This window comes from Mustela putorius, unplaced genomic scaffold (genome assembly GCF_011764305.1).
Source record: "Mustela putorius furo isolate JIRA1106 unplaced genomic scaffold, ASM1176430v1.1 tig00000421_pilon_pilon_pilon, whole genome shotgun sequence".
In the NCBI taxonomy this organism is placed as follows: Eukaryota; Metazoa; Chordata; class Mammalia; order Carnivora; family Mustelidae; genus Mustela; species Mustela putorius.
In genome coordinates, this window is record NW_025421375.1 from 5131641 (window position 1) to 5153089 (window position 21449).

At 34.4% G+C, this 21449-nt stretch overlaps 1 protein-coding gene across 5 annotated transcripts in view; it reads left to right on the top strand.

The window, feature by feature from the left end:
* CNTLN (centlein) overlaps positions 1 to 21449 on the top strand; it is a 289645-nt gene that overhangs the window by 211288 nt on the left and 56908 nt on the right. For 3 of the 5 annotated variants that reach the window (XM_004765706.3, XM_013063113.2, XM_045079653.1), the window contains 3 exons: positions 2335 to 2515; positions 5530 to 5623; positions 5705 to 5928. In XM_004765706.3, the coding sequence (XP_004765763.1) occupies positions 2335 to 2515; positions 5530 to 5623; positions 5705 to 5928 (499 nt within the window). The remainder of the gene's footprint in view (positions 1 to 2334; positions 2516 to 5529; positions 5624 to 5704; positions 5929 to 21449) is intronic. The other 2 variants (XM_013063112.2, XM_013063111.2) reach the window with 2 other exon arrangements.

The following is a 21449-nucleotide window of genomic DNA, read 5'->3' on the forward strand; positions in this document are numbered from 1 at the left end:
ACATTTATATATTTATGAATGTTCATTTCTCATAGTTGAACAGCATTATAAAGACATGCTGTCAAATGACAAAAATAATACAATTTCGTAACAAGTTTGAAGTCCTTTATTCAAGAGAAAACAGTCCATGGACTGGGGGAGTATTGTGCCTAGCAAGCTATGGCACACTCTTCCTAAGGATTTTGGGAAAGAGGGAGTTTTATAGAAGTAGTGCAGGGGCACCTGGGTGGCTCAGTTAGTTAAGTATCTGCTGTGGGCTCAGGTCATGATCCTGGAGTCCTGGGATCGAGATCCGTGTCGGACTCCCTGCTCAGCGGGAGCCTGCTTCTCCCTTTGTCCCTCCCTCAAATAAATAAATAAAATCTTAAAAAAAAAAAAGAAGTAGTAGTAGTGCAGAAAACAGGGCATGGTTAGCTTGAGGTCAGGGATTATTTTTTTTATAAAGCCAATATGTCCTGTTGTCTAGGGTAGGGTAAGTTGGCTAAAGTTGTGTTGGAGGGTAGTTTCCTTGATGGTAAGGTATTTACCATAAGGGCAGCAGACTTAAGTCAGATTTCTGATGTGGGCCAGGCCATTGGCACAGCCTGCATTCTATGGGTGTTGATACAAAAATACATTTTATCAATGCTCATTCAGAGATGAGTGTTCATCAGAAAGAGTTGTTAATATCTTGAGAAAGAAAAGCAGGATTTCAGCAAAGCATGTTGGTCAAATTTGTGAATAAAATGATGTTGAAAGGTATAGAAAATACTTTACAAAATTGAATAAAAATCCCCGAAGATAGCAATAGATTGGGAAGATAGAGTAATGTGGAAGACTGCAAGGTCCGTTACTTAGCTGGAAACTGCCAATTGCTCAATGATACAGTGTGAAAAATATAAGACTTTGCAAGAGTATACATACAAATATTGTAAGAGGTTTTTAATTAAATCTCGTATGAGTCTACAGTACAATATACATGTCAGAAAAGCTTGCATAATTTTAGTTTGCATCTACCAGGAGTTCTACTAAGGAATTCACATAGTATACTTGGAATATGAAATTGAATTCTGGACATAACGCTCCATGAAGATAAGGCGGAGCATATTCAAGAGTGACCAGGGTGGAAAAGCATCTCAAAAGCACACATAATAGGAATATTTGAATAAGCTAGGGATGTTTTTCTTGAGATGTTTTAAGCATCAAATGACCGTATCAAAATAGTTAAGAGATCATCCATATGGAAAAGGGATTGTACTTATTTGTATGTTCTACTCAACCTCAACACTTTTATTTTCCTTCCATTAATACCAGCTGTTAACATAATATAGATTTTACTTATTTTTCTTGTTATCTGAACTCACCCCATTAGGATGAAAGGTACATAAGGGCAGGGATTTTTATCTCCTTTATTCACTTGCTACTTTGTCCTTTATGCCTGGAAAAGTACCTGGCATATAATTGGAGCTTACCAGGCATTTTTCAGAATTGAATGGACATAGGAGATGGAACTGGGATCAGCCTCAGAAATTCAGAGATTGTCCCAGACGAAGGGAAAATTTTTCTGTCGGAATTGTTAAAGCTTTCTGCCCTATCTCAGAAAGTTGTAAGTGCTTCCACCCCTGGCATTGTTAAAACATGTGCTTCCTGAGTTAACACTTGGTAGAAATACTACAGAAGTGGTATTACTAGGCATTTGATACTGGGTATTCTAATTTCTTGATGAGATTTCACAATTTTGGAAACTTTTTTTTAACATTTAGTTTCTTTTCATCTGGGTGACAAGTAACTATGACATTGAACTATTTTTCAATAGGCATACTCTTTTTCTTTGATGGATACACTTTTCAAATATGGTGCACATAAGGGAATTATAACAAAGAGGACATTTGGTTGTGAAAAAAAGCAGGACCCCTGATACAATATAACATTTATCAGATGAAGAAACATTGTCCAGAGACAGTAAGTAACTGAAAGAGCCATATAGCCAGAACTCAAGTCCCAGGCCAGTGCTTGCTTACTGAGTCTGCTAATTTTACTGCAGTAATAGGTCTCCACTTAACTGATGCTCAAATTTCAGTCACCAATGTAGATGCCCCATCAGGCTAAAGAAGTCCTACTTGTACTTGCTTATTCATCTTAATAAGTTAGAGGCCATGTATGGAATCCACAGAAATAATAGACTGTACAACATATTTAGACTGATTTTCTTAACATAGAAAACCAATAAATGCTCAGATTAAACTTATAGCTTTATATGCAGTATGTGCTATAATGGTTTTTGATCTTGAACTTAAAAGAGGTACATTTAACAACTCTTCTTCCTGAATTTTATGTTCCATTTTTTTCTAAAAGCAGTGATTCTGAAGGACAGACCTCTCAAGATTTAGGAACAATTATTGTAGAAACATCCCAGAAGATAAGTCCTATAGAGGATGGAAGAGACCAGAAAGAGGGTGACCAAACGGAAGACAGCCAAATGCAAGGAAAAGAAATGGTACGAATTTATTCAAATACAGATGGCAAGACCCCAAAGGTATATGACACAGTGTTACTTAATTATAAGCTATGTTTTTAATTTTATCTTGTGCTTTATAACTTAAATTTCATGACCAGTGATTTAATCTGAATCCTTAGAAAATGTTTTTCTTTGAAATATATAGTGGAAATACACAACTTTTTAATAATTTTTAAGTATCAATTTGTTACAAACTTGTATAGTTGAAAATGGAAATAGATATTATTTTCCTAAATATGAATCTTAAGGTATGTATATCTTAGCCAAAAAAAAATAGGTGATAATTAGCTTATTAGGTTTTAGATTATGTTACCTAAAAGAAAATATCAATAAATTAGACTTAATTAAAATTAAGAAATTTTGGTCTTGGAAGGCCCACTTTTTTTTTTTTTTAAAGATTTTATTTATTTAGTTGTCAGAGAGAGAGGAGCGAGAGTGAGCACAAGAAGACAGAGTGGTAGGCAGAGGCAGAGGGAGAAGCAGGCTCCGTGCAGAGCAAGGAGCCCGATGTGGGACTCGATCCCAGGACGCTGGGATCATGACCTGAGCCGAAGGCAGCTGCTTAACCAGCTGAGCCACCCAGGCGTCCCGGAAGGCCCACTTTTGAGGATAAAAAGATATGCCATACAATGCAGGAAGTGTTACAAACCGTGTATATGATAAAGGACCCAGATTTTGAATATTTAAAGATTTTGTCAAAACTCATTGGTAGACATTCAAATAATCTAGTTAGAAGATGGAGTAAAAAACATGAACAGACATTTCATTGAGAAGATAAATGGAAGGCAAATAAATACACGTAAAGATTTCCAACATTACTAACCATTACGGAAATGCAGATTAAGACCCTATTGGGATACTTATCTTTTGAAACAGCTAAAATGAAGAAGAGTGAGAATACCAAATGCTGACGAGGATGCAGAGAGAGTGCATCTCACATATAATGTTAGTGTGAATATAAAGTGGCAGGGCACTCTGGGAAACAGTTGGCAGTTTCTTAAAAAAAAAAAAGGATGAGGTGCCTAGGTGGCTTAGCTGGTTAATCACCTGCTTTTGGCTCAGGTCATGATCCCGGGGTCCTAGGATCGAGTCCCACATCAGGCTTTGTGCTCAGTGGGGTCTGCTTCTCTCCCTCTGTTCCTCCCCACTGTGCTCTCTCTCTCTAACAAATAGACTCTTAAAAAAAAAAGGGACACCTGAGTGGCTCAGTCAGTTAAGCATCTGCCTTCCCTCTGGTCACAATCCTGGAGTCCTGGAATCATGTACCACATCGGGCTGCTTCTCCCTTTGCCTACCACTCTGCCTGCTGTCCTCTCTATCTCTCTCTGACAACTAAATAAAATCTTTAAAAAAAAAAAAAAAGGAACTAATCATACATTTATCAAACAACCCAACTATTTGCCTCTTCGACACTTATCCCAGAAAAATGGAAATTTGTGTTTACCCAAAAAAACCTGTACATGAATGGGCATAACAACTTTATTTCTAATAGCTGAAAACTGGCAACAACCAGAATGTCCTTCAATAGCTGAACGGTTAAACTGTGATACATCCGTTCCATGTAATATTATGCAGGGAGGGAAAAAAAAAAAAAAGAGAGAGAATGACAAACTATTTGTACACACTATATTCTACATTCTACAATTTCTCATCTTGAGTTGGGGGCTTAGGCCATCTTTCATTGCCTTTTATGTTTTTTGTTGCTATATACGTGAAATTTCAAGTTCAAAGATTATTGATTGTCATATATTTTCCTGGCCACTTTATTGGTTGCATGTGTTTTAGGATTCCTATTCCTATATTCCTAACTTGTGACATCAGAATGTCTTTAACATTTTGCCATGTTAAAAAAAAAAACAAACTTTAAGTGTGCTAATTTCAATGTTTAAGATTTTCCTGAACTTCTTTGCGGGCATCTGAGTAGCTCAGTCACTTGAAAGTCAGACTCTTGGTTTTGACTCAGTTATGATCTCATGATGGTGAGCCTCAGGCTCCACACTCAGCTTAGAGTCTGCTTAAGACTCTCTCTCTGTCTGTTCCTCTGCCCCTCCGCCCCACTTGTGTGTGTGCTCTCTCTCTCTTTAAATATATAAAATCTTAAAAAAATTTTTTTCTGTATATCTAGTCAGAAATAATCCTGGAAATGGAAGCCCAATTATTTTTATCTTAGGTCCAGATAATTTGATACCAAGCCTGGTGACTAATACTGGTTTTGTTTGGGACATTTTTATAGTGCTTAGTACATCACTGGCACTTGAATCTTCATAAAACAATGAAACATTTATTTTTTTTTAAGATTTTATTTATTTATTTGACAGACAGAGATCACAAGTAGGCAGAGAGGCAGGCAGAAAGAGAGGAGGAAGCAGGCTCCCTGCTGAGCAGAGAGCCCAATATGCAGCTCGATCCCAGGACTCTGGGATCATGACCTGAGCCAAAGGCAGAGGCTTTAACCCACTGAGCCACCCAGGCACCCCAACAATGAAACATATAAAAAAATCTATCTTATATACTGACTCTAAAGAAGTTCAAATGAAGTATTTCAAAAATATTTTGAGGAATGAAGTAATAACAGGACTTACTGAAACCATATGGTACTTTATATATTTTCAGTATATATACATATATATGTGTGTGTGTATATGTGTATATATATATATATGTATATATATAGTGATATATAGAGCCATAAGTTATTTAATATTCTTATTTTATTTTTATTGCTTTTATTATATTTCCTCATAGATCTTTAAACTGTCCGTAGGTTAAATTTCTACCACTTTTGGATTGATTTTTGTATTTGTGTGTTGTGCCTCCTAGATCAACTTCTTTTTTTTCTAGTTCAACTTTAATGCACATATTATGTTAATTTATGAGTTCTTGGTATCAGTTATAGAATTTTACTGTTTAAATTTTTTAGCCTGCATAGATAAATATATTTTTAGGTAAAGAAATAATATGATTTATTATGTTCATTCACTTGAAGTTCTTTTTGAGTAATAATCTAATTTTTATAAAACCTTCAAATTTAGAATTATTTTCATTACAAGAATGCCAAAAAAACAACTTTTCAAAAGAAGAATGGTAATATACAAAAGAGTTCACATACAACAGTTCCTATCAGAGGTAAGAATGTATATGAAATTAACAATGTCTTTTTAATTTATTGTGTTTTTAAAAAAAATATTACAAACATTATTTTTATAGTTAACAGAGAAAAGTGGAAAAATATAACTGTTCAGAAATCAAGTAGCAATATTATTTTATTACGAGAACGTATTGTATCCTTACAACAACAAAACAGTGTACTTCAGAATGCCAAAAAAACAGCAGAATTGTCTGTCAAAGAATATAAAGAAATCAATGAAAAACTCCTTCAGCAACAGCAAGTGTCTGATCAACGATATCAAATGAGCAGACAGACAATAAAGGTAAAGAAACTTTAAAAATTAATTATAATAGTCTCTATTATAAGGGTGGATATTTTGTTTTACATGTGTTGTTCTGTTCATATTTGTGTTTTTTATTGGGGTATAACTTGGATTTTAAGAATAGGCTTCATAAATGCATTTAGGTTGTCCATTTGCCCATGTCTAAAACTTTGAATTTTTCATTATAATCAAATTATTTAAATAGTAATTGCCGCTGTTCCTCTTTGCAAATACTAGTATAACATGTGAGGATTTGAACATAAATATCTATTTTAATGTGTTCCTATAACTTATCTATGCTTTTGTTAAACTCAGGTGAATTGAGTTTTCTCTAGCAGTTTTTAGATACATTATAACATTGCTGGTTATCATAATTTAATTTTAAAGCAAATGAAAATGAAAGATTGTTCTTTACATTTCTATTCTTAAAGGTATTTGCTTATAAAAAATAATGATTTGTTGAAAATTTGTCTTATACAGAAGAATTCATAATTTTAGAAAATAATTTTTTTAAAAGATTTTATTTATTTATTTGACAGAGAGAGATCACAGTAGGCAGAGAGGCAGAGAGAGAGAGAAGGAAGCAGGCTCCCTGCTGAGCAGAGAGCCCCATGTGGGACTCGATCCCAGGACCCTGAGATCATGACCCGAGCCAAAGGCAGCGGCTTAACCCACTGAGCCACTTTTAAATCACTATCATACATGATTTTAAATTATGCTTAAATCCTCTACTTATATTATCTAGTGCTTTCATCCAAGCAATACTAACTAAATGTTTTAATTATAAAGGATTACTATTATGCTAGCTATATGAATATCAATAGGAACTGTGTTCTGGCTTCATTCCCAAAGTAGCCTTATAACCAAATCTGACCCATGTTCCAAACGTACTCTGAAAGTTACTTTCTATGATCTGGGTTTTTAAAAATTATTAAGACTTGTTTTCTGGCCTAACAGGTAGTAGACACTGTAGAATATTCCATGTGCACTTGAGAAGAATGTGTATTCTGCTGTTGTTGGATTGAATGTTCTATATATATATCTGTTGAGTTTAGTTGGTTAATAATGATGTTCAACTTTTCTATTATTTTTGCTGATTTTCTGTCTAGTTCTATCAGTTATTGAGTGTGAAGTATTTAAATCACCCGCTATTAATTTTTTTGTGATAGCTTTAATGAGAGATAATTCATATACCATATAATTCTCTCATTTAATTAAATGGTTGTTACAATGTAGACAAAATTGTGCAGCTATCACCAAAATCAATTTTGGAACATTTTCATAACTTCATAAAGGGACTCTGTACCCTTTATCTATTATCCTTCCCCATCTCTGCCAGCTCTAGGCAACTCCTAATCTATACTCTATATAGATTGTAAGGGCAAAAAAATTTATTCTACTTCCTTCTAGGTTATTTGACTTCTCTAATAATTAAAGTGTCATAAGACAAATTAACAGGAGAAAAATAATTTAATTTTGTATGTATTAGACCTCCATAAAAACATGAAACCCAAAAAGCAGCTAGGTAATTGAAGCTTATAAAACATCCTGAGCTAAAGAATTAGGTTGCGGTCTGGGATTCAAAGGGAGGAAGGCCTTTCACATGAAGGTCAGAGATGTTTGGAAAACAGATGTTCTGTTATGCAGATAAAGTTCTTAGGTAAAAAGAGGGGTGCCTGGGTGGCTCAATTGGTTATGTCCAACTTCTGGTTTTGGCTTAGGTCATGGTCTCAGGGTCATGAGATCGAACCTCAGTCATTCTCTGTTAGGAGTAACTTGCCAAGACAGTTACTCATAATTTATCTGAAAAGTGTGAAAAAAATGAGTCCCAAATCTTAAGAACAACAAGATGTAAATGTCATCCTCTTTTGTTCCAGTAACATTACTTAATTGTATTATGGCTGTGTAAACTCGTTTATAACCACATTGTTTCATCATGTAGATTTAAACAGCCTTAACTCATAGAAGCAAACTACTAGAACCCATATTATAAAAGAAAATGCAACTTTAGCTATAAAACCACCTTTTAAAAACCTTTTGAATGTTTTGTATAGGTATTAAATAATTTTATATAAGATATCAGCTGGTAAATATGAAACATAGATTTTTGTGGAATTTTATATACTGTAAAATTTATTTTCTAATAAGCCTTCCCCTGAAATAATATGTTTAGAGAAAGTAGAATAATCTGTACCATTAATTCATATATTAATAGCTGAGTTATTTTATTAATTTCCTTTCTGTATTTATTTAACAAAATGGATTTCAAGAGGTTTATTATCACTATGATTGAGGTATGTTGCCTGAAATTCATATGTTGAATTTTGACCTAATTCTTAATATTGCGTTTTTTGGGGATGGGGCCGTTGTGAGGTAATTACGTTTAGTTGAGGTCATGCCCTTATGTTGGGTTTAGTGACCTTATAGGTAGAGAGCTCTCAATAGAACCTGACCATGCTGGCATCTCATACTTTCAGCCTCCAGAATTGGAAGATATTAAATGTCACTTGTTTAAGCCACAGAGTCTATGGGGGTTTTGTTGTTATTGTAGCAACCCAAGCAGAGTAATGCAGATTTTGGTACTGCCACTTGAGTGCTGTTGTAACAAATACCTAAAAATGTGGAAGAAGCAGCTTTGGAACTATGTAATGGGTACTTGTTGCAAGGGTTTTGAGGTATGTACTAGAAATAGAGACATTAAGGGTATTCTGGAGAGGTTTCAGATGAAAATGAGAAACATGTTTTTGGAAACTAGAGGGAAGGCAATCTTTGTTATAAAATATCAAAGAACTTGGATGAACTGTGTTTTAGTGTTTTGTGGAAGGTAGAACTTGAGAGCAAAGAAACTGTGTGTTCTTTTATTAGAATTTTATTTTGGAAAGGGTAGTTTTAGGTTCACAGCAAAATTGAAAAGAAGGTACTGAGATTTCTCATATATCCCATGCCTCCACATATGCGTAGACTCCCTCATTGTCAGTATCCCCATCAGAGAGGTACATTTATTGCAATTGATGAACCTACATTGATACATCATAATTACTCAAAATGCATAGTTTAACTTGCAGTTCACTCTTGCTATATTGTACATTCCCTGGGTTTGGAAAAAATATATAATGACACAAATCTATTCATGTATTCATTTTCACTGCCCTAAAAATCCTCTATGTCTTGCCTATTTATCCTCCCACCCCACTCCAATCCCTGGCAACTGCAGATTTTTTTTTTTATTATCTCCATAACTTTGCCTTTTGCAGAATGTCATATAGTTGGAATCCTGTAATATAAAGAGTTTTCAGACTGACTTCTTTCTCATAATAATATGCACCTAAGTTTCCTCCCTCATAATAATATGCACCCAAGTTTTTTTGTGGCTCATTTCTTTTTAGTGTTGAATAATATTCCATTGTCTCATGTACCACAATTTATGTATCTCCTCACCTACTGAAGGACATCTTGATTACTTCCATGCTTTGGCAATTATGAATAAAGCTACTATAAACATCCCCATAAAGGTTCTTGTGTGCACACAATGCCTTTGGGCAAATACCAAGAAATGTAATTGCTATATCATATGGTAAAAATATATTTAGTTTTGTAAGAAACTGCCAAGCTGTCTTCCAAAGTTAACTGTACCATTTTGATTCCCAGCAGCAAGGAATGAGATTCCCATTGCCCCACATTCTCACTACCATTTGATGTTGACAGTGTGGTGGATTTGGGCCATTCTGAAAGTGTATAGTGTTATTTCATGGTTGTTTTAATTTGTATTTCCCTGATGATATATGATGTGGAATATCTTTTTATATGCTTATTTCCCATCTGTTTATCTTCTTTGGTAAGATGTCTATTTGGGTCTCTTGCCCACTTTTTAATTGGATTCTTTTTTTCCTTACTGCTGAGTTTTAGGAGTTCTTTCTGTATTTTGGAAAAAGCCCTTTATCAGATGTGTCTTTTGTAAATATTTGCTTCCAGTCTATAGTAGAATGGGCCTTCTCATTCTCTCAACACTGTGCTTTGTCGAGCAGAAGTTTTGAATCGTAATGAAGTTCAGCTTATCAATTATTTTTTTCATGGATCATGCTTTTGGTGTATCTAAAGGGTGATCACCATACCCTAGATCACTTAGAAGTTCTCCTATTTTATCTTTAAGGAATTTTTTAGCCTTGTGTTTTACACTTAGGTCTGTGATTCATTTTGAATTATTTTTTGTGAAGGAATAAAGTCCGTCTTCTGTGTCTAGATTTTTAAAATTTTTATTTTTTTATTTTGCCTGTAGATGCCCAAATGTTCTAGCACATTTTGTTGTAGAGGCTATTTTATCTGCATTGCATTGCCTTTGCTTTTTCCTCAAAGATCAATTGACTCTACTTATGTGGGTTTATTTCCGGGGTGTCTATTATGTTCCATTGACCTATTTATTCTTTTACCAGTACCACATGTTTTGATTAGTGTAACTTTATAGTGAGTCTTGAAATCAGGTAGTAGTGTTAAATCTTCCAACTTTGTTGTTTTCCTTCAGTACTATATTGACTAATCTGGATCTTTTGCCTCTTCATATGAACTTTAAGATCAGTTTATCAATATTTACATGCTGGAATTTTGATTACGATTGCAGTGAATCTATAGAACCAATTGGGAAGAACTAACGTCTTGACAATATTGTACCTTTCTTTCCATGAACATAGAATATCTCCATTTATTTAGTTCTTCGACTTCATTTCTCAGACTATTTTAGTTCTTTTTTTTTTAAAGATTTTATTTATTTATTTGACAGAGAAAGAGATCACAAACAGGTAGAGAGACAGACAGAGAGATGAGGAGAAGCAGGCTCCCTGCTGAGCAGAGAGCCCAATGCGAGACTCGATCCCAGGCCCCTGGGATCATGACCTGAGCCAAAGGCAGAGGCTTAACCCACTGAGCCACCCAGGTGCCCCAATTTTAGTTTTTCTCATATAAACATTGTACATCTTTTGTTAGATATATATTAAAGTATTTACTTTTTAGGTGTGCTAATGTAAATGGGATATTTTGCTTTTAAATCTACTTGTTCACTGCTGGTATATAGGAAAGGGATTGACTTTCATATATTAACCTTTTATCTATCAACTGTGACACAATCACTTAGTTGGTCTAGGAGTTTTTTTGTTGATCCTTTTAGGTATTCTGCATTGACAGTCAAATCTGTGAATAAAGACAGCTTTATTTCTTTCCTCTGACTCTGTATACTTTTCACTTTATTTTCTCATTTTGCTGACTTAGCTAGAACTTCGAGTATGACAAAAAGCCAGGATGAGAGGAGACCTCTTGCCTTGCACCTGATCTAAGTGGAAATGCTTCAAGTTTCTCATCATTAAGTGTGATGTTTCTTATAGGGCTCTTATAGATAATCTTTATGAAGTTGAGAATGCTCCCCTCTATTCCTAATTTACTGAGAGTTCTTACTATAAATGTGTGTTGAATTTGTCAAATGACTTTCTGCATCTATTGATGTAGTCATGTGATTTTTATTGTTTAGGCTGTTGATGTGAAGGACTGCATTAATTGATTTTTATCTCTTGAGTCGTTTTATCAACCTATGAGGAGGATAGTATCCTCATATTATATTAGGTGTGGTGCAATTAAGACTTAAAGAATTGAAATAAATTGCTTAAGATCAAGCTGAGTTGGCATTCTAGGGTTGTAACCTAGAGCTATCTCTTGATCTTAACTTCATAGTCTTTCTACTTTTCTAAGCTGATTTTTTTTACAACATTAAGTTTAATAGTTTTAAAGTTTACCATTTGTGAATTTTGTCAGATCTAGTAGTTAATTCACTCCTAAAAGACAAAAACCGTATGTTATACTTCTTTGATAATGTTCACAGAATCCTGTATATTTAAGGTCATAGTACATTCTCAATGAAAGAATGAAGATTGATTTATGACTAGTTTTTACCGAGACTCTGATCTGATATTGCATATTCTTATCAACATTAAAAAATTGTTTTCTACTTCAAGTACCTTCCTCTTTTCTTTACGTCATTCTAAATCTAGCACATCACTTAAAGTCTAGTTCATAATATCACTTCTTGCATACAACATTTCCCAGAGCCATTCTCCTTTTCTAAGTTTAGCAAAAAATAATTCTGTTGTAATTTATTAAGTTGAGGTGGTTATGTGTCATGTAAGTGAAAATATCCTACAGACTTGTGAATAGGAACTAGAGAATCAATTTGAGAATTAGAAGAACAGGTAAGTCAAGAATGAATATTCATTTATATTGAGGAAGTGAAGGCATAGAAAACATTGTAGGAAAGGACTAAAAAGTTGACAGATCAATTGATAAACTATATAACATCGTGAAAGTATTGGGAGTTATGGTTTTGATATGAGAGTCAGCAGTATTAGTCTTATGGTGCTTTCAAGGAGAATGAGGCATACTCTCTTCTTTTTGTCAAAAATCCTACTAGGCCCACTTCACTTATTTGTGTTGCCATTCTTATAACTCTAAGCATTTAATTTTCCAAACCCTGATTTGCAAAATGGCCCTACATGTTTTCTGTAGGGAAAAGATACTCCTTTTTGTCCCCCCAAAATGCTATTTCTCTATATTAATAACAGTACTAACCAATCCCTAGGGGCATAACAATATTTCCAAAAGTTACAGAAGAGATGCTTTATAAAATATGGGCTGGAGAGCTAGACTTTCACGCTAAGCCATTGCTGCCTAATAGCCTTTAATCTGCTTTTTCTGTAACTCCTCAACTGGAGTGTCCCCAAGTAATCTTAGAGTTTATGTGTAATATTTCCACATACGTGTCGTAAATATAGACTGCTGTTTATTTTGTGATTAAGCATTATTACGTCTTCTGATATCTTGATGAATTCTTGATTCCCTTGCCCTCTGAGTTAGATGAAGGTAAATTCTCCAACAGCAAATTTTGTTTTCAGAAACTTTTTTGGCAACTGCAATCTTAAAGCAGGTTCATTTTTAGGATTTGAATTTTCAAATTTGTTTCAGCTCTTGTCCAATTGCATTAACCAGCTAATCTTCAATTAACTTAATCAAAACCCAAATAAAAGACTGATCCTGAATTAATGAAAACAGCATAACCCATTCAACAAATATCTTAGGTTTTTAGGTTTATCTATCATATAAACTTTGAGGATACCATTATATCTGAAGAGTCTTTTAGGAAACCCTTTAATTCTAAAAGGATCATATTTTATGGTTCTCCATAAAACATTTTCATTTGTGTAGATTATATGATTGCTATTGTTTCCTAAACTTACATTTATCTTTGGTTTATATTTATTTATGTAACTCTTACTTAAAAGACTGAAGTGTTAAATTTGTACTGGACTTATTTTTTTTTCTGTCAGCAATTGTAGAATGTTAAATACCCTCATTTTCCTTTTTGTGGTCTGTGTTCATATCTCTAGTAATAATGAAGTAGAAAACTACTCCCTTATTGTACTTCATTGCTAATCTCCAGAGTTTTCTTTTATCTTACCCCAATAGCTTATGTAGTACACATTCCTTGTAGGGTATTCGGTTTATATATGTCAGATTCTCTAGGGCCATGGCTTTTGCCAGATGAAGCACTTTTGATTTTGAAGCTGATGAAACACAGTGCTATTATTGATCTGTGCATGACACAGCCTGTCTCTCTCCTAGCAGAGTGTAGCAACATTTATCCAGGAATTTGTGAAATGTCACTCGGATCATGTTCGCAAGGTAAACTGTGCAAAAACCAGGATCTGAGCTGAGAATCCATGTGGAATTGGACGTGACTGTCTTATTCCTATGTCTTATCTTCTAGATGAACCAAGTGATATTTGTTAACAGAATGTCTGTGTCTTATATTAGACTTTGTAAGGAATGATTATTACACACAGAATGCTATGTACTGTAAAATCATACATCTTATACTCTGTTTTCAGATGCATTTGTGATCTTACACAAAAAATAGTAAGATAAGAAAATAGGACCTGAAAGCATCAGTTAGAAATTTATTTTCTGTTTATAATGAGCCAGTGTTGTAATATATTGCACAGTCTTATGTTCCTAGTGGTGTTTTTATTCTTTGCATCAGTATCCTTTCAGGTAAGTGTGTCTCATTAAAATATCAATATGCCTAGAAGTGACAAATTATAACATTTTTCCCCACTATGGAATCATTGTGATATTTAACTATGCATGTATTTTAGAGTTTGGTTTTAAATGCCTAAAATTTTGGTTTGCACATGGATAGATATATTTGTTATGATTTGTTTTAGATTAATATACCTAACACAGGTAAGGCCTTAATAATAGGATACTCAACAATGAATTAAACATAATCTTTGACACTTATATAATATACTACTAGCAGAGGTGAACATGTATATCATAATACAAAGAAATTATAATATCTATCTATCATGTGTTTGTGTGTGTGTGTGTGTAACATACACCATGGATATGTAGTGGATGGAAAAATACAGTCATTCATCATAGTCATTATTTAGTAAGACTTTTGAGGAGGTAGCATTTGTGCTTAGACTTACAGTTTCATTTTGAAAGTTGTATAAGTGGAACAAAACCATTAGAAGAGGGAAATCTTGAAAAGGCATCAAGGCAAGAAAGAAGTTTGTTGAGACTAGTGAATAATCTAGTATAGTTGTGGTTCTCAAATCTAGCTATGTGTTCTCCTCACCTGGCGAGCTTTAAAAAAATACTCACGCCCAGGCCCTACCCTAGACCAGTTAAATCTGAATATCTGGTGGTGATCGTACCTTGCTAAAAGCTCTCGGGTTGGTACTGTTGTACAGTTAGGTGTGAGACTAAACTTTGAGAAAGTAGAAATTAAATGGAAACATGCAAATAAGAGACTGTTTAAATATTACAGCAAAAGATGACAAAAATCTAGAGGATACCAGTAGAAGTAGAAAGAAAAGAAAACAAGGGATTTTATAATGGTATAACACACAGAGTTTGACGACCAATCCTAGATGGGAAGATAAAAAAAAAAACAAAGTGAAGAATTGAAATATCTATCAGTATTCTAATTAAAGTGACTAGAAAGTTGATAGACTTTATTTGTGATAATATTTTATGATAAATATTGTGGGAGAAAAAAATCCTCATATGAACATACCAAGAAAGTTGGACAAAATATAACAAATATAAATGTACACCATTTAAATATATAGAACATAACAACAAAAAGATGTAAATCCCTAGAGCTAAAGTCGCTGACAGTTTACCACTGGACCCAATGGCAATTTGTCACTGAAGTGATGGTATCAAGTGAGCTGCAGGATATTTGAGTGTCTAATGTAGAGGAGAGACCAGGGCTAGAGGTATGAAATTTTGAAGTTATGAGTATTTAGATCATATTTTAAAATGTGAAGCTGGATGGAACCCACTTAGGGAGTAAAGGTAGATAAAAAAGAGAGGAGGTCCAAGGTCTGCGCCCAGGGCCCTCCAACCTTTGGAGTTTGCACAGAAGGGAAAGGACTAGAAAAGGAGAAGCCAGTTAAGTAGAAAGAAAACCAAGAGCATGGAGTGTCCAAAAGCCAAATGATGAAAGGATTTCAAGGACTAGTGAATGACTAACGATGTCAAATGCTGCTGACTAGAGTAGGTCCTTGAGAGGAACTAAGAAATGGGAAGAGAAGGAAAGGAATTGGAGAATATAGTTAAATGTGCATCCTTTTTAGAGTCATCTCATAGAATTTTGCTCTAAAGGAGAACATATAAAACTAACATATAAACACTTAATATATATAAATATGAACATTTAATAACTTGGGCTCAAAATATATAATGCAAAAATGGCAAATCTTAACTATTTTTAAGATAACTTGCTCTAAATATTTATCAAAAATATTCACAAAATTAAACCAAAAAAAGCTCTTCACAAATTTTAAATATTTGGTGTCATATAAAAAACATTGTTTAACATAAGTGAAATTAGAAATCAATTTAAAAGCTTAACTTTGAAAATTCTGATACAAACTTATAGAGACATTTCCAAATAACTAATGGATCAAAGAAGAAAATTTAAAAAATGAAAGAATACTTCAAATTAAATGATATCAAAACTTGCAGAGTGCAGGTAAGATGGTACTCAGATGGAAATGTATACCTTTAAATGCAGTAAAACTAGAGAAAGGTTAAAAATTAATGAGCTACCAGTGTAATTGGTTACATTCAATTTAAGAATGAGCAATTAAATAATCCCAAAGAAAATAAAAATATATTAAGACATATTAAGATAAGGACAACACTTAATATTGTAGAAAGCAAACATGCAGTAGACAAGATAAAAAAAACTAAAAGGTGGATCATTGATACTAATAAGTTGATAAAAAATAGCAAGTATTGATGGGGATATGGATGAATTAAAACTTTCATACGTTGCAGGTGGGATATGGAAAGTAATGCACTAATTTGGAAAACAGTTTGCAGTCCCTCAAAAGGCAAATTATAGACCTACCATATCATCCAGAGTTCCATTTAGGTGTATGCCAAAGAAACTAGAAACAGATGTTCACATAAAAACTGTACGTAGAGGTGCTTGGGTGGCTCAGTGGCTTAAGCCTCTGACTTCAGCTCAGGTCATGATCTCAGGGTCCTGGGATGGAGCCCCGCATCGAGCTCTCTGCTCAGCAGGGAGCCTGCTTCTCCCCCTCTCTCTGCCTGCCTCTCTGCCTACTTGTGATCTCTCTCTCTCTGTCAAATAAATAAATAAAATATTAAAAAATTAAAAAATAAATAAAAATTGTTACGTGAATGTTCATAGCAGCGTTATTCATAATAGCCCAAAAGTGGAAACAATCAAACACCCATATAATGGGTAATCATTCAGCAATAAAAAAGGAATGAAGTAGTGACACAGGCTACAACATGGGTAAACCTTGAAAATATGCCCAGTGGGAAGAAGTCAGTGTCTGAAGATCAAACACAGTAACATTTCATTTATATGGAATGTCCAGAAAAGGCAAAGTCTATAGAGACAAAAAGTAGATAAGAGACTGCATAGGCACGGAGTTGGGAAAGAAATGTCTGTAAGTGGGCATGAGGTTTCTTTCTGGTGTGATGGAAATGTTCTAAATTTAGTGTTTGGTATAATTGCACAACTCTATTAATATACTAAAAATCATTCAATCAGATACTTTAAAAATGGATGAATTTCATCTATGTAAATTATACCTTAATAAAGCTATCAATAAAATGTAATACCACACTATGAGCAGTTTGTGAGATTGAAATTTGAGTTTCATATGTAAGTTCTGCTAGGCATACACATTTTCCCAAAGAAGAGAAGAAAGAGAAGTAAATTTCACCTCTTTTTATGAGGGTACTAGAACTGTAACACAATAACAAGATAGGAAAATATGAGAAAGAAAAATTAAAGGTTCATCTCAGCTATGAATATGGATAAATATTCCTAAACTATTAACAAATCTAATGAAACTATGATAAATAAGTATCACAAATGAGGATAATTCCAGAAGTAAAATAGCTTATTTCATCATTAGAAAAATTGTTTATATAATTCATTTCTACAACAAAGAAAGGGGGAAAATGTATTAAAGATGCAGAAAATCTAAAGCAGCATCAGGAAGATGGCAGAATTTGAGGGAAGCACCAGACCCTTTTTCCCATAGAGAAACCAATTCAGCAACAATACTCAGGCCAATTCCTTTTGTGAGAAATCCAGAAACCAATGAAAAGGCACCCCTCGGGAGTGTGCAGCTAGCCGTATTCAGATTGGTGGGGCACTCCTTCAACTTAGTCCCTCCTGCAATCATACTGCCTTGTGATCCGGAAGAAACTCCTGGTTTGTGGGTCCTCCCTGAGGAGAGAAGGAGTATAATGGACCTTATGTCCAACCTTCTCGCTTTTCAGCAAGCCTGTGGAAATGGCTGCTTTTTCACCTGTCTCAGAGCATGGATGGGACCTGTCATACTCTAGATGTCTAGAGGCCACTGAGAACCAAAAGAGCTGGATGGCCTGCTGCTGTTGCAGAGGACCCCTGCCACACTAGACAGAAGCTGATACAGCTTGAAGCAGAAGTTCCTCTCTCAGGGAGGGAGAGAGAGAGAGAGAAGAGGGAACAGGTATCCACTGTTGCAGATTTTAAGGAGGAGAGTGCCTGAGGGGCTTGTTTCTTGCTCATCTTAAACCTCAGACAGGACCCATATACTCTAGATGCCTGGGAACCACTAAGAACTAGACAAGAGCTAGATGGCATGCTGCTGCTCCACAAGGCCTTTGGTGCAGCAGACAAGCCGATATGGAAAGAAGAAGAATGGGGTGTGTGTACAGTGTCCCAACTCTGCAGGGCCTGCCTGAGAAACTCATTTCTGTCTAGCCCAATTGGGACAGCATGGAACTGGGCGTACTCTAGGTAGAAGTCTGGGGCTGCTGAGAATAAAAAAAGAGCTTGGTTGGCATGTTGCTGCTCTACAGACCCCAGTATAGCAGACAGGCCCCAGAGTAAGCAATGCTGAGATTATGAGCGCCTGGGAAGTAAACAAACAGAAAATGTATTTAATTAGAAATCTATACACACTGGCTCAGACAAGTCATATCCACAGGGAACTTTTGAGAGTTTCCAGAATCTCGAGCTGGGGCTCATCCTGGTGAAGGTTTTTCTGTATGTGAGCCAGTTTGTAAAGAGGAAGAAGTAGATGTTTCTTCAAGTGCATGGATAGCAACCCAAAGTTATAAGGAACATAAAGAAACAGTAAAATGGCTGAATCAGAGGAACAAAATAAATTTCCAGAAACTGACCCTAAAGAAACAGAGGTATATGAATGATCTGAAAAGAATCTGGAAATAGAGAACTTGAAGAATGCTATAGACTAATTGGACCTGCCAGACTTATACAGAACTCTCTACCCAACTACAGTATTCTTTTCAAGTGCGCATGGCACATTCTGCAGGATAGACCACATGTTAGGCCACAAAATAAGTCTTAAATTTGAGAAAATTGAAACCATACAAAGTATCTTTTCTGACCACAATGGACTAAAACTAGAAATCAATAGCAGAAGGAAAACTATAAAACCCACAAATATATGGAAGTTAAACAACACACTTTTAACCAGTGGGTCAAAGAAGAAGTCACCAGGGAAATTAGAAAATACCACAAGAGAAATGAAATGAAAACACAGCATAAGAAAACATGGATGCAGTGTAAGTATGCTGAGAGGGATGTTTAAATACTGTACTATATGCTTACAGATGGGTTAAGAGGATAAATCTTATGTTACATTAATTTTTATGACAATGAAAAACCCGAAGACAGTATTTTTATACAATTAAATACCTGTTCATGATAAAAATCTCTTAGTAAATGAAATACAGCAGAGAACTTTCTTATTCTGTTAAAAAATTATGTACCAAAAACCTAAAATAGCCATCATACTTAATGGTGGATGTAAAAACCATTCCTTTTAACATCAGGAGAAAGATATTTATGTCTGCTATCATTGCTTGTCTTAGATGTTGTACTAGAGGGTACAGGAACTAAGAAAAAGAAATGAAAGTTAGAAGTGTTAGAAATGAAGAAGCGAAAGCATCATTAGTTGTTGCACACTAGTTGTCTGCACAGCAGACACAAAACATCATTAGTTGTCTGCACAGAATCTCAAGACAAGTTAATAATAGATTTCAGCAAGATTGCTGGTTATAAAGTCAATATATGCTAAGATGATGGTATTGTATTTGCCAGAAGTCAGCAATATATGCACTCTTAAAAAATAAATATTATTTAAGTAATAGTAATTATATGGTATCCAGGAATGGAAGATGCATCCTAACTTCAGTGATGTTAAAATGTGAAAAGGAAAGGTCTTAAAATCACTCTATGTTTGTTTTGGAAATACACATATATGTATCAAAAGTGTAAAGAAATGTAAGGCAATGATGAATACCAAAGTTATTCAGATAATGATTATTTCTGGTGAGTCAGTGAAGATGGGTTCATAGTCTTCAACTCTATTGGCAACACAGTGTCTTCGTTGAATGGTTAACACATGAGTCAGTGTTCATTGTATTTTTCTTTGTGTAGCTACTGCATATTTGATATATATCATAAAAATGTGGAAACCTGTCCATTCCATTATTCCAGAGAAATAATGGTGGAGATAGAACACATTTTTCTAGTAAGGTAATAAATTTGGGGTAGTATCTTATATATGGACAGAGAGGAATGAGAAGAAGTAGGAGAGTGCTGTGATACAGAAACAAGGTAGGGAAAATTCGTTATGAGAAAAAGAGAAGTGCTGTTTCACAATGTAGGATGCCATAGAAAAATTAAAGTTAGAATAACAGGGAGGAGCTTGTTGGACTTTCCTTAGAAGGTTTTGTTAGCAGAACCCTCTTGAGAGCAAATACCAGAAACTAAACTCAAACTAAAAAAAAAAAAAGAAAAAAAAGAAGTTCACCAAATCAAAGGACGAACTGCCTCAGGGAACAGCCTTGTGAAGAGCAGTGGTACCTGAAACCAGACTTACGTCTTCAGTGTTCGTCCTTATCTCACAGCTCTTCCCCTCTGGCCATCTTTTTCATGTGTCCCTGGCCATATGGTGACATCCTTTTAGTTTAGACCCCAGAAAAGAAAGATTTCTCTTTCTCGTCTTTCAATCTTTCCTTGATTTACATGGTTTATAAATTTCTGGCCCACAGGGGGAAAAATACTTTGTTTATATGTAATTTTTGGTTAGGATTTAGGTTCATTTCATTATATGCATATTTTTCATCTAAAGAAGTAACTGGGAGGAAATTTAAAATTCAGGCAGGAAACAGGGCAGTTTCTGTTGGGCAGGACTGATGTCCACATTCTGCTGTATCTGGTACTCCTACCTCTCACCCATTTCAGTGCCACTCTAATTTCCAAAATACATATCTAAGTCCTAAGTATTCTTTCAGAACCACTGTTACAGGAAGAAAGCAGAGAAAGCAGCTCAATTAATAAAAAATTAGACTACCCTCTTCCTAAAGATCTATATGAATCTGAATATTTCACATAGCACAAATTTATTAAGTGATTACTCTGTTAGGTTAAGGCTTACTATTTGAAAGAACGTGATAAACAGAAGACAATTCTAGATAGAAAATGGAGTGAAGGATGATGGAAAAAGTTCCTGTCTGAAATTTTTGTGTTTAAAAAAAAGAGCCTTTTTTAAAAAAGAGCTTTTTAATGAAACCTCTGAGAAATACCTTGTATAATATCATTTAAATCCAAGCTTTGTAAACCTTCTTTCCTGCTTTGAAAGAAATTTCTACTTTATGCCATGGGTTTCTTTTTTAATAATGTTTTTAGTAATTTTCACATATGTTAATTTTTAATTTTTAAAAAATCCCATTTAAGATGTTATCAGTAACCTTTATCTTATCAGGTCCAAAGTTTGCAAAAACCATTCTTTTAAAGAAATGTCCATGCTTTTACTCTCTTAAATCTTATGAAACTTACAAAGGAAATAGAGAAAACATTATTGTTTCCCTTGAGAATTTTTTTTTTTAGATTTTATTTATTTATTTGA